The sequence below is a fragment of the Osmia bicornis genome, chromosome 5 (genome assembly GCF_907164935.1).
Source record: "Osmia bicornis bicornis chromosome 5, iOsmBic2.1, whole genome shotgun sequence".
Lineage (NCBI taxonomy): Eukaryota > Metazoa > Arthropoda > Insecta > Hymenoptera > Megachilidae > Osmia > Osmia bicornis.
The window spans coordinates 7,770,240-7,786,772 of record NC_060220.1 but is presented as its reverse complement, the minus strand read 5'-3'; the positions used below and the strand labels follow the sequence as shown (position 1 = coordinate 7,786,772).

At 38.3% G+C, this 16,533-nt stretch overlaps 3 protein-coding genes across 4 annotated transcripts in view; 1 reads left to right on the top strand and 2 right to left on the bottom strand.

The window, feature by feature from the left end:
• The window catches only part of LOC114878045 (titin homolog), a 48,361-nt gene extending 38,772 nt beyond the window's left edge, over positions 1-9,589 (top strand). The window contains exons 34-50 of the mRNA XM_046285972.1: positions 156-284; positions 399-746; positions 811-982; positions 1,057-1,210; positions 1,287-1,413; positions 1,483-1,683; positions 1,798-1,967; positions 2,047-2,934; positions 3,662-3,824; positions 5,472-5,813; positions 5,893-6,187; positions 6,262-6,403; positions 6,486-6,685; positions 6,754-6,906; positions 6,992-7,115; positions 7,512-8,652; positions 8,784-9,589. Of these exons, the coding sequence (XP_046141928.1) occupies positions 156-284; positions 399-746; positions 811-982; positions 1,057-1,210; positions 1,287-1,413; positions 1,483-1,683; positions 1,798-1,967; positions 2,047-2,934; positions 3,662-3,824; positions 5,472-5,813; positions 5,893-6,187; positions 6,262-6,403; positions 6,486-6,685; positions 6,754-6,906; positions 6,992-7,115; positions 7,512-8,652; positions 8,784-9,016 (4,982 nt within the window). The 3' untranslated portion in view covers positions 9,017-9,589. The remainder of the gene's footprint in view (positions 1-155; positions 285-398; positions 747-810; positions 983-1,056; positions 1,211-1,286; positions 1,414-1,482; positions 1,684-1,797; positions 1,968-2,046; positions 2,935-3,661; positions 3,825-5,471; positions 5,814-5,892; positions 6,188-6,261; positions 6,404-6,485; positions 6,686-6,753; positions 6,907-6,991; positions 7,116-7,511; positions 8,653-8,783) is intronic.
• Positions 9,470-12,512, bottom strand: LOC114878047 (esterase FE4-like). The gene is made up of 8 exons (XM_029191405.2): positions 12,246-12,512; positions 11,504-11,792; positions 11,160-11,345; positions 10,753-10,952; positions 10,500-10,656; positions 10,112-10,438; positions 9,862-10,006; positions 9,470-9,792 (listed from the first exon to the last, which is right to left on the bottom strand). The coding sequence occupies exons 1-8, from the start codon at positions 12,474-12,476 to the stop codon at positions 9,660-9,662; spliced, it is 1,668 nt and encodes a 555-aa protein (XP_029047238.2). The 5' UTR covers positions 12,477-12,512; the 3' UTR covers positions 9,470-9,659.
• A 208-nt stretch (positions 12,513-12,720) lies between these two features.
• On the bottom strand, positions 12,721-15,728 carry LOC114878048 (integrin-linked protein kinase homolog pat-4). 2 transcript variants are annotated; one of them, XR_003789693.2, is made up of 8 exons: positions 15,122-15,728; positions 14,775-14,940; positions 14,501-14,693; positions 14,319-14,399; positions 13,805-14,247; positions 13,491-13,721; positions 13,214-13,411; positions 12,721-13,158 (listed from the first exon to the last, which is right to left on the bottom strand). XR_003789693.2 is itself a non-coding variant. In XM_029191406.2 (7 exons), the coding sequence occupies exons 1-7, from the start codon at positions 15,208-15,210 to the stop codon at positions 13,265-13,267; spliced, it is 1,350 nt and encodes a 449-aa protein (XP_029047239.1). In that variant the 5' UTR covers positions 15,211-15,728; the 3' UTR covers positions 12,721-13,264. The 2 variants fall into 2 exon arrangements, 1 of the variants encoding a protein (XP_029047239.1); XM_029191406.2 differs by having other exon boundaries at positions 12,721-13,411.
• Between the last annotated feature and the right edge of the window lie 805 nt (positions 15,729-16,533).

The window sequence follows — 16,533 nt, the reverse complement described above, 5'->3', positions numbered from 1 at the left end:
GAGACTAGTTTTATTAAAATTCGACGATAAGGAACTTGCTCGTCGCCTACGATTCAGCAATCTGTAACAAGGAAATGAAAAACAACTTGTAAATTACTCTTAATTGATTAGACGTGTTTTTCTTCATAAAAAAAAAAAATTGCATAATGTTCCAGTTCCTGAGGGGAAGGAAAATGTTTTGTGCCAAAGACTTACGAGGCCTGCAGGTTTGTTGTCAGCAGGATCTACACCGAGATCGACGCCGCGATCGACGCCGATTAGAAGCTTATCTCCAGCCGTGTCGCGTAAGTAGAAATGTTAATATAAATATTATGAAAAATTATATTTCATAGTGATCCATCGTGGAACAAACGATATTCCAAGAAAACGAAGAACCTGAAATAAAAAATATTTTACAGATGGCCGAGAATTGAGGTCTCCGCAACTTTTACCGCGAAGCAGATCAATGTTGAGACGACCAAAAATCAGTCCGCCGAAATTTTACGCGGTTCCGCACAACCGGGTCGTCGAGGAAGGTGAAACCGTACGATTCCAGTGCGCCGTGGTGGGTCATCCAACGCCGTGGGTGAAATGGGACAAGAATGGTCTAGCGGTAACCCCTACGGCGAGGATCTCTATAAAAGAAAGAGACGATGTTAAAATATTGGAGATCGTCGAAGTTACCCAAGAGGACGCAGGGTTGTACAGAGTGATAGCGGAGAACGATTACGGTCGCATCGAAGCGAGTGCTCGTCTGGAAATTATAAGTACGTAAATAACATTTAATAATATAATGATTAATAATATTTCACATGCCTTTGTTTCAAATAGATCGTCAATTACTTGGTCCAGTGTCTCGAACCATCAGAACCAGGAGCGCATCGCCCAGAACTTACCCATCTTTCGGTCGAAGCCTCTTAGACACTACCAGTAGAATAAATGGACGATTATATCTTGATTGTAGCATCAGAGGAACGCCGAGTCCGACACCAACATGGTTCAGGTAAAATTCAAATTTATCCTTTATTAGTTAATTCAAAGAAATAATTATTATTTTTGATTATTCATGATATCAAGAAATGGACGACCGTTGGAACGATCGAATCGAATAAAAAGATACTTCGATGGTAAAACCGCCAAAGTAGAAATTTCAAAAGTGAAAGCAAGTGACGCGGGTGAATACACCTGCGTGGCAACGAACGTCCTTGGTTCCACGAAAAATACCTGTCAGGTAAACACCTGAATATACTGACATTCTATTGTTCTTACTTACAGTTACTTACAATTGTTCTTGTCGATTATTCCAGGTGATCGTTCTTGACCCCCACGACCCGTCTACGTCTGACAAAAATGCACCAAAATTTTTGCAATCCCTTCCTGATGAATCTATCGTAATGGAGGGCCATTGCTACGAGCTTCAAACTAGGCTCACGGGTATATTTTTTATAAAATGTTTCCACCTGCAAAAGAATATAAATATAATGAGCTATTAATTTTTTTTAGGCACTCCACCTTTTTCAGTCACTTGGTTGAAAAACGATCGCGAGATACCTGACAACGATTGCTGTAAATACATAATATATGGCGATGGTGGAATCGCTCTTAGGTTGTCGAACGTTTGTTCAGAAGATGCTGGAGAATACACCTGCCTTGTTCGTAACAATTTCGGAGAAGCGTCTTGTAACGGTCTCTTTGCTGTTCAAGGTACATATTTTTCTGAAAAAGATTCGTTAACACGTTGGTCACCTCGACGATCAATTAACACGAATAAGTAATTCAGAAATGAATACTGTAAACGTTTCCTGTTTTTGAGAACAGATTACAAAGGTGTTCCGAAATTGGCACCGCAGTTCACCAAAACCCCATTGTCTGTTATCACGTCGAAAGGTGAGACTGCGTGTTTCTGCGCTCGAGTGCAATGTGGAAAACCCATGGAAATCGCATGGACGATCAATGGAAAAGATGTTAAAGAAAATCCAAGGTGTAAGGTACGTTAGACCAAAAACACGTGGAAATAAAAACTAAATAAATCCATTATATTTTTTACTGAAATTTTTCATCCCTCAGATTGAACAGGACGACAATGTAAGCATCCTAAGGATACAGGACGTGTCTGCTCGAGACGTTGGCGACATTCGATGCACAGCATCCGTGATCGGAAAAGGGCCATCGATTAGCTGCACAGCACAATTGCAATTAAATCGACCCGTCCGCAATATCGAAGAATCCGCGTCGAAGTGCAATAACGCACAGGCGGAAATTCGAAATGGAAAACCACAGCCAAACCCAGGCAATTTCACTCGTAACAATTCTCTGCGAAAAACGGCACGAGACGTCCCCTCCCTATCACAAAATCAACGCAACGAGTCACCGATGCGATCAAGATCATCTTCGTTACCTCTGAGATCGAATCCTCAACGATCGTCTCCTGCACCAACTCGAAGAAACACACCGAGTCCATTTTCTCCAGACACCAGAAAAGCTTCGGAAAATAAACTAAAGAAGAAAGAAAGAAATTCTAAAAACTTGGAGAGGATTCAAAAAGATGAAAAGGTTTCATCATCCTCAAAAGATGAAGAAGCTACTAAAACGCCTCCCGAAGATAAACCTCGTTTGAAGAATTCAGAGGATGACGAAGAGAAGCGTTCGACGTCGACGAATTCTGATTTTAGTAAGACTGAAAATGGTAGGAAACAAAGCCAGGATAATGGTAATAAACACGATGATACCCCGATAATATGCATGGAATGCGCGCCGGAAGAACCGGATGAGGCTTCAAAGAAGGACGAAGAAACGGTGACGAAAGCGGAGAAAGTGGATTCTGTGAGAAAGGAATTCCTAGCGGCGAGTATAATTAAGGTACCAGCTGACGTGACGGTGTTCACAGGAAACAGGGTTGTCCTCAGGGTCACGTATCGAGGTCATCCAGAACCACGTGTCAGATGGTTTCGAGCGGTAAATATGCTTCTCTTGTTTCTAACTGAATCGAACAGCTTGTTTGATGTTTACGTCGGAAAATATAAGGAATTTTATTCTTGAATGATTAAAAGAGTTACTGTTATGGACAAGGAACGCTCTGTTTCTTCGTCTTGAATTAATGAAATCGTCGAATACTTGAGAAATAGCTTCGTTACCGGGAACTATTTATATTTTAATCAGGGCCGGCCCTGAGATTTCAGGGGTCCAAGGCGAGTCCCTTCGCATAAAAAAAGTACCTCAAATAAAATTTATAAAATTAACATTAAAGCTTGTATAACTAATTTAGATTTGCATTTACATCGATTAATATTCAAGTAAACATTACTCTTCTTGCATTCTTATGGAGGGCCCTAGGCGGCCGCCAGGGCCGCCCTGATTTTAATCATCTATCGCGTCTTCAACAGTAACAACTTCTTATTCCGACTTATTAAAAATCAGTGGAAAATAAATGAAGATAATAAACAGTAAGAAAAACATGAAAAGTAAATGAATATTTCAAACTACAAACAGGCTAGACATGCAAATACAATACTCAACGGAGTTGATAACGTTATCAAGTTCATAGTAATTAAACGCGGCACTAATCCCCTTATCAATGTAACTGCTTATAATCGTTTGTACTACTTGCAATTGCAAATATTTCCATAGAGTCTCGTTTAATCATCGACAACTAATTAATTAAATTTAACAATTTTTATCGAAGGGACGAGAACTGACACCAAACAAAAAGACTGCCATCACCTATGGCGGTGGAGTTTCCTGTTTGATATCAGACGACGTCACTGCCGACAATGCAGGGAAATATGAAGTGTCCGTTGAAAATGAATTTGGGAAAGATCGTCGATGTTTCAGCGTTGCTGTTGAAGGTATGTTAAGCCCAAGTTTCAAAGAATTCCTTTCCTTTATTAATTATTCGAGGCGCCAGCGACTCCCATGGCAGTCAACTCGTTAACTGCTGCATTCTGTAAAAATTACCATGATCCTATAAATAGAAGCACAACGCTCCTTTAGGCGATCTATTATAGTATACATAGATGTTCCGAGTAGATATACTACCAAACGATTAATATTTACACAACTACGAAACAAGCTGTCTTACATCACTCGTTTAAACTCTTTATATCGCTCACACTAACGAGCATAAATCAACCATCTGTACTTGAACTACACAAGAGTAAAGATAGTTAGTGATATCAGACTAGTAACTCCGGGTTATCTCAGTGAATTAAATTCGAGACTTGTTACGAGTCAGAACACGAGACTTGAATACGATTATGCTGAATAACATGACGCATCGTATGCATTGTTGGTCTTGCAACTACTCTTAACCTTTTACTAATTACCTATAACGTTTCCTCGGGAAATTCACGTTTTTGAAATATAGATTAACAAAGTCGGAAAAAACTATTGTTAGGCGCGCATGCGCTGAATAGTACCAGCGCGACCATTTTCAAAGACATTACGCACTGTACATATATAGATTAGCAAAGTGTTAAACGAAGTGTCGGTTTCGTTTAATCGAGTAAACGCAGGAAATTCCAGCGAGTGAAAGTAACAAAAATTCTACAAAACTTTCGACTACGTTAAATCGAGCATTTGCTTTGATTCACTGTTTCCCGCGACTCTTTGTGCCAATTTAGAACAGAAACGGGCATTGTTCCACGCGCGTAAACGCGTGTCACACGGTCCAGTTCCGCTTCTTATGTACAAGGCAGACGACAGTCTCACGTGACGTGTCGCGCAATAATGTGTTACTCCTCCTCGGTTGTTTCTTCTTTTTACTCCCCCACCATCTATTTCTTCACTTCTTCCTCCTTCCTCAGGGTACCGATACACGCGAACCAGTGACGAGGAAGCGCGACTACAAGCTTGTTGCCAGTCGATATTTCCTTTAGAATGATACTTGAAATCGAATCATCGAAGAAATTTTCAATTTGCCAAAGTTCAGTTTCGTTTGTCTAGTGATCGAGAAGAGGAAGATAAAAATATAAACAATGGGTAATAAAAATGGGTGATAATGAACTGTCTGTTACTCGAGTGTTGACGGATATGATATACAAAATTTTGTATAAAATCTCGCGCATCTTTTTATACGTAAATTTATTTAATTATCTGACAAGCTCGAGTAATTGATCTCACGTGTTGCATGTTACATGACTCCACGTGTTCTATGCTGCAGAGAAGATCGCATTCTCGGTTAAATGGAACATTGAGGAATCAGGTTAAAAGAGAAAGAATAGTTTGAAAAGTGATTGTTTATAATTTCAAAACGGCTATCGATCGCTTCGTCCTCGAGGCATTCTTTGTCGGCGAGCGCGAGTTCTAAAAACGATCGTGAAAAAGTTCAACGCGACGTGTACGTAACAAGGTTTTTGTCGCGTCACCTCCTATAGGGGTCATCGACGATTGGTTCTACTATTTAAAATTTTAAATAACGTTAATTTCGTATTGATACGAGAGTCAGTGGCGAATTAAACTAAAAATTAAAATTCAATCTGATTAAATTTTTCCAGGACCACCCGATCCTCCAGCGGGTATTCCCAGCGTGTGCTGTTCTCCAGGAACTGTCACCATCAATTGGCGATCTTCACCTTACGACGGAGGTTGCACGGTCACCGGTTACACCGTGGAGATGAGCCATCCAGGTGAAAACACGTGGACGAGGATCGCGGAATCCTGTCTCTCGTTGAGTCTCACGGCACCAGCTTCCGGGACGAACGCACCGATACCTGGGGAAAGATATCGTTTTCGCGTCAGAGCAGAGAACATCCACGGTGTCAGCGAACCTGGTGACGAGTCAGAATTCGTCCGAATCCCGAAGGAAGGGGAGATGTGTTTACAAGATGACGAAGAAGGTATAAGAAAAACGTGTATAGTTATAAGAAAAATATTTTTTAAGGAAGATATTTATTGGTTTCTTTTAAAATTCGAAAGAATTCGAAGCAGCCTTCGAGGCCCGATTGGTGGAAATGGAAGATGGGCAATTATTCAACAATCGGTACGAAGTATTGGAAGAATTAGGAAAAGGACGATACGGTGTCGTGAAGAGGGTCATCGAAAGATCTTCCAGCACGAGTTTCGCCGCGAAATTTGTAAGGACGATCAAAAGCAAGGACAGGGAACAAGTTCGAGAAGAGATCAGGATCATGAACATGCTACGACATCCGAAGCTTCTTCTTCTCGCTGCTGCTTACGAGAGTCCTCGAGAAATTGTAATGGTCACTGAATAGTAAGTCGATTATATCGAATCATTGAAATTCTACAAATTTTCTGTTATCTCACCTTATAAATTCATTTTTCCAGTATTTCTGGGGGTGAATTATTCGAAAGGGTTGTCGCAGACGATTTCACCCTCACTGAAAGGGACAGTATATTGTTCATGAGGCAGATCTGCGAGGGTGTTGAATATATGCATCAAAACAATGTGGTGCATCTGGATCTGAAAGTAAGGAATTCTGGTTAGAAAATGTTAAATAAGATGTTTCTTTAGTTTGTTATTAATAATCGAATGTTTATCACATTTACAGCCGGAGAATATAATGTGCAGAACGCGAACATCCCACCAGATCAAGTTGATCGATTTCGGCTTAGCTCAGACTCTGAAACCGGACACACCGATCAGAGTACTGTTCGGTACACCGGAATTCATTCCACCGGAAATTATAAGCTACGAGCCGATTGGCACCGAATCGGACATGTGGAGCGTCGGTGTGATCTGCTATGTTTTGTAAGCGATCAAAAATTGATTTATTTATTTATCTGTAAATAAAATGACAATTAATTAAAAATGTTCAGATTGACCGGTTTGTCGCCGTTTATGGGCGACAACGACGCTGAAACGTTCGCCAACATCACTCGAGCTGACTACGACCTCGAGGATCAGGCTTTTGACGCGATATCGAACGATGCTAAGGACTTCATCAGTGGTCTGCTCGTCAAACGAAAAGAGTACGTGTTTAATATAAAAAAGACGGACAAACATATATTTTCTAAAACTTCTTCGAGTTAAATAAAATTATTCTTCGCTTCGCAGATTGCGAATGTCGGCAAGACAGTGTTTGGAGCATCCTTGGATGGCCCAGCACGCGGAAGCGATGAGCAGGATAGCCTTGCCGACGGAGAAATTGAAGAAGTTCATTGTACGAAGAAAGTGGCAGGTAAGAATCGATTGTAAAGCTTGATTTCAAGTGTTTTGCACGGTTTGTTGCTGTTTTGAACCGTTTTGCTTGACCAAGCGTGATACGATGTAAGGTAAGTAATCTAACGTTAGAAGCTGAGGAATCTGTACGTTGTTCGTGTAGTGGAAGTAGTATCAGATAGTACTTGCGTAATATTGTGACACGCTTCAAACATGTATTTCATTAATTTAAAGAGAAAAAAAAGAAATGTAAATTTTACCATCTACTAAAGAATTTCCGTACAATTACTCTCAGCATACAATCACCCCTAGCAGCGAAAGAGTTAAAATTAAAAAAGAAACTTGCTGCTCCAGCTAACTTTAGCACGTGGTTGATCATTTTCGTGTGGATGTGTGCTTTCGTTTGTTGCCATAGAAAACAGGAAACGCCATTCGTGCACTGGGAAGGATGGCAATTCTTTCAGCGAACAGCAGACGAAGTCCAACGGGTACCGCTGAATCCTCGCCAACCTCTGAACGTCCAAACCCCATTGATTCACCGCGCCCCATCAATTTCGACGTATCCCCAACAACGGAATCAAAGAAACATGACATTGATGATCGAACAGAAAAGAAAAAATCGACGGGAGAGTCGGATGTTCGAGAGAGAAACGTGTATTCCTTCTGTTACAAAACGGAGGTGAACATCTTGCCGGAAGAAACGTTAGATTCCTCCGAGAGAGAAGAAGCACGAGTCTCGTCGGACCTTGACGAGGCGTCCCTGAAAAATGAACCGACCTGGGATCGCGTAAGATCGTGTTCTCGAGGAAATGGATCCGAAGAGATTCAAGAAACTGATACTTCTAAAGACGCACAGAAGCCAGACGAGGCTCACTTGGAGGAGCCAGTTCCTATGGAGAAGATCGAGGAAGAAACGGAAGAGATAATCACGCGATGCCGCTACGAGGAGCGTATCACGATAAAAGAAGAAACTTTGTTTGTCCAAAATTTCGAACCAGAAAGAAACACTCTAAACATCGAGAGTTATTCAACATCCACGACATCGTGCAACGAAGAAGATTATTCGAACAATATATCTGAAGAAGTCACTTCAAAATCGAGTATTAACAAAGAAACCGATGTACCTGAAGCGAATAAAGTGAAGACGATACGTAAGGTTGAAGAGAAAAGAATCGACGAAGAAATATCTGAAACGGAGAAAGTATCAAAGGAGAAGATCGATCAAAAGCTTAGACGTGTCTTCAGAGGTGATTCGAGAGACTCTGGGATAGGCGATTGCATTTCGAATTTGTCTTCTTCCTCGCAACAAGTGAACGAGCTTGGTATATCATCGATTAAAGAAGAGGAGACGGACAATGATAATAACAATGGTAATGCGAGAAGCGTGTCGAAGAAAGTGGAACAGTTTGAAAATCGGAAAATCTTCATGGAGAAAATGACTGATAACGAGATGACCCAGGAGAATTCTGACGTTTCGGATCCAAAGAAATGTACCAAAGGAAGTATGGAGGTAGATACGCTGAGCGATGTGACTAAAATTAACCGACAGCATGAAGGTGTGTTTACTGTGCAGTTTGTTATTTTTGCAAAAATTTACGTAAAAAACCCAATTCCATTTCCATTGAAACACAATAAATACCGAAGATATGTTGAAATATTTATGAATTGATTCTTTTTTTCTTTGCAGCGGTCAACGAAATTGAGGACCCAAGGCTATTAATCGGACGCGTTCGAAGTAAGTTCGTGCCAACCGGAAACGTGAGTAGGACCGCGAAATTGTTCGAAAAAGAGGCAACGGCATCGAAATCACCGGCGAACGTTCCTCAAGTCCCGCAACGAACGTATCCTGCGGTCCCTGTGGTGGCTGGAAAACCACAGAACGAAAGGATACAGAAAGCTTTTGCCTTCTGGAATAAGTAAATCATCCAAATATCATCATTAGGTATACGTCATTCACGAATCCAGTAATATCGAAAAGGAGTGAAAAACAAGAATCATCGATACGATAGCGCGAACTTGAACTTTAGAATTAATCGTTATTTTAATCATAAAAATAAAGTATTTATTTAACAACGTTTCTAATCAGTTCCACGAAGTTTGGGACGATTGTTTACAGCACAAACCCCGATATTATCGTTAATCCCTTCTTCTTCTTTCTTCTTTTTCTTCTTTTTTTTTTATGTATGTATCAGTCTAAAATTTTACCGCAAATTTTTTTGTAACTCAATCGAGAACGAACCAAGTTCGATTTTTAACACTTATCTGTGTAGATACATTAAAATATAATTATCGTGATTTCCGTGTAGAATGCTCGTGAATAATTGCCGCAAAAAACAATGTAAATAGCTGTCACTGACATTTTACAAGCATAGATATAATGATAACGTATTTATTATTTCACCACGTTCGCACCTTTCTAGTTTTTTCTTCTGAACCGTAAGGAAGCGATTACATGTATTATCATAAGAAATTACATATGAATTTCAAAAAATACATATGAAAAGTATCATTTATTACCAAACCTTGTTCCTCCACCGTGCTTTTCTCTTACACGAATAATTACTTAAGAGTTCAATATATGCGACGAGAAAGTTAACAATTGCAACTCATCGCCGATATCTAAATAACAAAGCTTATCCTTCGTCACTGGTTCCCAGGTGGTCTGGATACAATCATCGTGAACTGGTGTTGGATTACTGTGTTGAAAAATACGCGATATATAAATCTTAATATCAAATACTTGTTTAATTTCAATAAAAATTCACCTTGTTCTAGCGAAATTGCTCCACATCGTAGTCATACGTTCCATAGTTGTTCTATCTTCGCTGCCAGGCGCTGGAGGATCAGGATTTTCAGTTTTGCAAAGTGGCAGATAAAATAGATACGACACCTCGTCAACATGAGACGCTCCTGAAATATTAATTATTACATTGTTTCACGCTTTGTAGGAAAACTCGAACATTCAAACGATTTCCTGCGCTTTCCTGCGATGGATTAATAGTTAATTAAAATTACCGGTGACAAGACGTTTAACTAACAAATCAGTAGCCGTCTTCTCGTTGCCAACGTACGAGTATCTGTAAAGATAAGTGGGTGCGGACGTCCTTTTCACTCGATCCTCTGCGCACAATTTCGCAGGGTAACCGAAATAAACGTCACCGATAAACTCTACGAGCTTGTCTATATTATCCTCGCCAATCGGTTCATTGTTAAAATATTTTTCCTTTACAGTTTTCAATAATTCTTCGGTCTCTTCAGGACCCAAGTTCCTCAACGCTGCTAAGTTTTTCACGTGTTGCGGTAAGAACTGATTATAAATATTCATTGCTGCCTGGCTCTTGTCTGAAATAAAAATGTTAATGTTGAAGAATAAAAGGAACACTCTCGATTATTACAGAATCACCTTTGAAGAACATGATAAACTCGTGAGACGTGTAACCGATCATCACAGGAATGTCAACGTCAGTCGAAAGTAATTTATCGATGGGTAATGGTAAAACGGAATCCTCTGCGATCTCATCGGTGTTGGGTGCAAAGGGTAGATGAAAAGAATGCGTCTCCTAACAAAATAAAAAGAGAGAATATTTGTTCATATTCGTCGTATCCCGAATATTCGATTGAAATGATGGATACTGATCAAAGGAAAAACTGTTTGCCTCTGTGGTTAAAATCAAAGCTGTGCTTTTCGCGATATCCGCGGCGGGAATCTTTCGTAGAAATTCGACCACTTCGACAGGATCGGTGGAGTCCTTTCCGAGGATCGAGGCGAGCTTGAAACCGCGTTCCGGACGGCTTTGGTTCGTAGTCCAAGAACACGTTACCAGTCCGCTTTGCATGATCGCTTTGTGGAATAATCCTAAAGGGAACAACAATATCTTCAACTGCATCTACGGTATACATCTTGTTACATGACACTGTTCTGATATGTACACATAGACGCGTAGCGTTAGCGGAGTTTTCAAAGTTTCCGTTCTATACGTGTTGCGTCGATATACATACACTTTGACGTAGTATAATCTTATCAAGAATAATTAAACAAGATGATGATAATAGGCGACGTTACCTCTCGCGCGTGGCGATAAAAGTAAGAAATGAGTTAACGCTCCCCCGGCGCTGGGACCAAAAATGGTAACGTTATCAGGATCCCCTCCAAAGTTGGCGATGTTCTCCTTCACCCATTTCAGAGCCATTATCAGATCCTTCAGACCTTGATTACCAGGTGCGACCGTGTGACCCAGGTTCAAGAATCCTTAAAAATTTCAATAAATTTCGCTAAGAGGAAAAATGGCAGGGAACATTTTCAACCGGGCTCGATGACCGGCGTTTCGCGACGTCTCAATAAATAATTAAACAGAACGACGACGATTTAATTCCCGTTTAATATTCTCGAGAAATAATAAAACTAACCGAATGCACCGAGTCTATAATTAGCCGTAACGAGGACAACGTCTTTCGTTAGAAGGTAATCAGGTCTCGAGATCTTATAGCTTCCGCTGCCTACAATATAGGCACCACCATGGATCCAGAACATAACTGGCTTTGATTGATTAAGTGAATTGGTATAAACGTTCAGATAGAGACAATCTTCTTTCCCTATCACATTGTAAGGAGGCAGCTCCTCTAATTGTGTACAAGAGTAGCCAACAGTTTGCGAGGTATCCTTGATACCCGACCATGGCGCAGGTGGTTGAGGATCCTGTATTCCAAAATGAAAATAATAACAATAAGAGCTAATACATTAATTAAAAAAAAAAAAATAAAGATCAAATAAATCCTTCTTTACTGAAAAATGTTTGCTTTGTTTAATGATCCTTATAATTTTATTAAAAGATGCAATAATTTTGAGGATCTTATATATTCCAAAGGTAAAATAATGACAATAAGAGCTAATATACTAATTAAAAAAAAAAAAATAAAGATCAAATAAATCCTTCTTTACTGAAAAATGTTTGCTTTGTTTAATGGTCTTTATAATTTTATTAAAAGATGCAATAATTTTGACCATCATAAATATATAATACATTCAATTTATAATATGCTAGGTTAAAATAATTCAGGTTATATGATCTCATGTACCAATCATTCGCACGATGGTATGAAAATAAAGATGGAGTAGGCGTAACATATAATCAGGGAGCTGTGGTTTTACCTTGAATCGAAGCTCTCCAACGGGTGGAGCAGCGAAGGGTATCCCTTTGAATGCAATATAGGATGTTTCCAATACACCTTTAACAATACCACCCCGTAATTTACCCTCCTTCACTGATACAATCGGCTCTTCGTTCATCGTAAACGTTACTTTCACCAACTTGACAACGCTCGAACGTATTCTGCATAGAGAGTGTACATCGAACGCGAACCGTTTTCGCACTGCGATCATATGTTTGTTTAAGTTTTCAAATTGCTGATATCAAAAGGTTACGTCATAAGATACAATATCTCGTACAGACAACGGTTTCCAAGTCTTACATGATTTTTCAGCGGTGTAAATATGTATGCTAATTTTATTCATTGACACATTACTGATTTCACTTTATCTGACATATTCCTCCGGTACAAGTTTTTCTTATAGATTATTCCGCTAATAAACGTCAAAAGTAAATGATCGGGTTATTAAGTCACGCTGCTGTATAAGTTTATTTATTTTGATGTGAAAGTACAATAGTATGTCAAATGTTAAAAAATATCTAGTCTCTACTATTTGAACAACGTATGCTGGCCGTATTTAAAGTAAAATAATGGAAAAAGTAACAGTAAAGCTAATATATGTATATATTTATAACATTCGATAAATGGCAATATTATAAATAAAATTAACAATTAGAAAAACCGACTGTAATGTTTGTAAATTGAAAGTTAATATTCTCTTAGAAAATACGAGTATAATTATTAGCATTAACGATATATGATATACGTTGTATAAATAATAGATAACAATAAAATGCTCATTGCATATAAATACAATATCGTGGAAGAAGTTTTTGGAGGCACATTGTTACGTCAAATATAATTCTATAAAAAATATAATTCAGTTCTTTTTGTTGAGGCACTGCACTGAACATCTGAAATGTTTTAGTAGATAATTAAGTTCATTAAGTTTCTTCGGGAATGACATACCTTTTTCTATGATCTGAGGACTGACAAAAAAAAAAAATATTGTATCAAAAATTAACGCTTCATTTTATCGAGTATCGGAACAACCATGTCAAAGGATGGACGTTTTCCCGGATCTTCGTTCATACAAATTCTAATGAGTTTAGCAAGATGCGGTGAGATTCCTGGAGGTATACTAACACGTAAATCTTCCAATGCGATCTATAATTAATTAAATAGGATATATAATTAGTAGATAAAAAATTATATTATATTTACGATGTCTAAGTGTTAAACCAACTTTCATGCCACACTCCATCGGCGAAAGATCTGCAAACGGAACTTCTCTGGTCGCAAGTTCCCATAACAAAACCGCGAAACTCCACATATCGCTAGCTTCCAGATTTATATCAGCCGGACGTTTACTTAAGGCTTCTGGAGACATCCATGCTGGTTCGTAAATTCGACCTACTTCTTGGAACGAAAATTTAGAGTCTGCCATGTTCACCCGAGCCGTTAAATCTTCGTCAATCTATAAATATGAAATTTCTCCGTCAACGCATATAAGCGAAGGATATCCAGATCCACGCATACTAATGATGAAAAGAAATATACCATAATATGTTTGCTATTTAATTGGAATCTACATCTGTTTTGTCTTTCGAGACCATGTAGGAATGCCATAGCTCTCGCAACATCGAGCGCTAATCTAAGTGCACGCGCTGTATCAACAACGACACCTGTACCTCCGTGTAAAAGCCGATGCAAACTCCCACGCGCCATATATTGCGAAACCGTCGCCAATTGAGGTGGTTGATTAACACAACCGAGAACGGGCAATACGTTTGGATGCGAAAAGATTCGTAATTTAGGAAATTCTTCGTTGAAATCTCTTGAGATTCGCGCCGTACATTCGCGTATGTTTAAGATTTTTGCCACGATATCATTATTTTGCCAACGTCCTCTCCAAGTCTCTCCACTCGGTGTACTGGCTAAATGAGTATGTAAGGATAAATCTGCCATATTTATTCCTTTGTGTCTTGATAGTGTTGCATCTCCTACATAATTAGACATTAATTACTACTATGTATATTAATCATATTGATGAACCTATACAACCATTACTTACGACTTCTAGTCTTCAAACCCAACCAGCTTTGATCTTTGAATTGAATCTTTTTCAAATCCTGTCCATATTCTACAGCCAAATCTAACATTCCAAATTTTATAGTATATTAGTTTTTGATGTTACAGTACACTTAAGTGTGCAGAATAAATGTAAATAATAACATTTTATTCATTATCAAATACCATGTAATCTCTTAGCCAGATGACCTCTTGCTTTGTCTAAAGGAGTATCACCATCTTTATTTGCAATGGATACAAGAGCACCAGCAGCCACTAATTCTTCGGCAACTGCTTGATCACCCCAAAAACAAGCATAATGAAGAGCAGTATTTCCATGCTCGTTTGTTACATTCACATCTGCTCGATTCCTAAGTAACTACAAATCTAGATTTTATTAAATGTCTTAAACGCAAAGTATAATAATCTTCTTCTTACAAATTAATTACATGTGATTTACCAATTGAACAATTTCCTTATGTCCATGAGCAGAAGCAAGATGAAGAGGGGTATCATCTCCTCTGTTTGTAGCATTAATACGTGCTCCTCTACTGACTAGCAACTCTGCCAATTTTAAATGTCCCTCTTTGCAGCACCAGTGGAGTGGACTGAATCCATGATCATCACTATACATAGAATATGAAATAATAAGTAAAGATTGATATTAAGTAAATTCAAACAGAAATACAATATTAATAATTGAATGTAAGGTCATAACAATGATGAAAGCTTAAGAAGCATTGTTGCTAAACCTTGAAAAGAAGATCGAGCGGTACTGTTCCTAAAAAGGAATGATCTTGTATTTACCCTTGATTCATGTCATGTTCAGTGTCATCCAACCAAACTCGCACTTGCATCGCGTTTCCTTCACGGCACCATTGAAAAATATCCTCCATTTTTTGTCAATTATTCAATTATTTAAGAAAATATAGAAATATAACGGGGGAGTGGCAGTGCTCCGTGTTCCAAAACACTGTAGTCGTCATATACTAAATATAACCATATTTCCGAGCTAACACACTGACACAAAAACTGCACTTCAGTGCATTTCACAGACTGACTGGTAGTGATATTTCAATGAAGATTCATAAAACGTTAGAGTACACGTATATAAAAGTTTCTCTGTGATATTGTTCAATACTTAATTTGTTACTTTGATTGAACTCTACGCGTGCAATTATAAGTGTGACCATATATGACGCGTAGAATCGTCTGAAATAGTGTATGTATACTGCCTCAATATGAGGCAGTTACTTCATACTGTGACTGCTTTATACTCCCCACATCTTCAACAGAAAATGTGGAAGACTTTGGTGCTACCATCTATCACAATACGAATCAATGAATACGAATTTATCTTGCTAGACTGAATTACCGACAATGCTAAATCTACTAGGCCCCTGTAGTGGACAACCATCTTTTCACAGGGGCTGGCAATGTTTATTCTAATAGTAACATAAAAATGAAATAAAAGTGCATTAAAGATAATGCAGAAATTAACGAAAACCTATAGCAGATATAATATAGGAGAACAAACAACAAACCACAGATCTCGCAGCCAATTCGCTCGTATTATTTGCTACATAATTAATAAATGTACCATAGAAATAATGATGCAGTTATTAATTAGGTATCAAATAATAACGATTGCCCAGGTCTCACCACGAGGAGGTTGCTGCGGGTGGAGACCCGCCCTACCTCATCCCATCCACCCTCCATTTATGCAAATTTTAACTTAAATTCAATAAACATCACCCTTTTGGTGCATATTTGCAAAACATTTTTTAATGTTGTGCAAAATAACAACAAAAGGAGCATTATTTTTATTTACTACATGCCTATCTACTTATCTACTAATATTATTTTTATTACAGATCTGTAATTACTAATATGCAATTGCATATTTATCCTACATACTTATAAATACGAGCGCTCGTAATAATGTAAAAAGTTCACTTAAATCTAACATTAAATCTAACATTAAATCTAGGATATATGAAGAATTAGTTGATTTTCTTGTTGTTAGCAGAATATTTCCTGAAATAAACTGAAAAGGATTAAACATTGTTTAAGAAAATAATAATAATGTTGTAAATAAATTTACAACATGCCTGAAAGGAACAGAAAAAGATTAAATACAATTTACAAAAAAAGTACGGTTTAGATATTACCACTCGTAAGAATCATTTTCCCTTTTCACCTCGTTTTACTTAACTGGA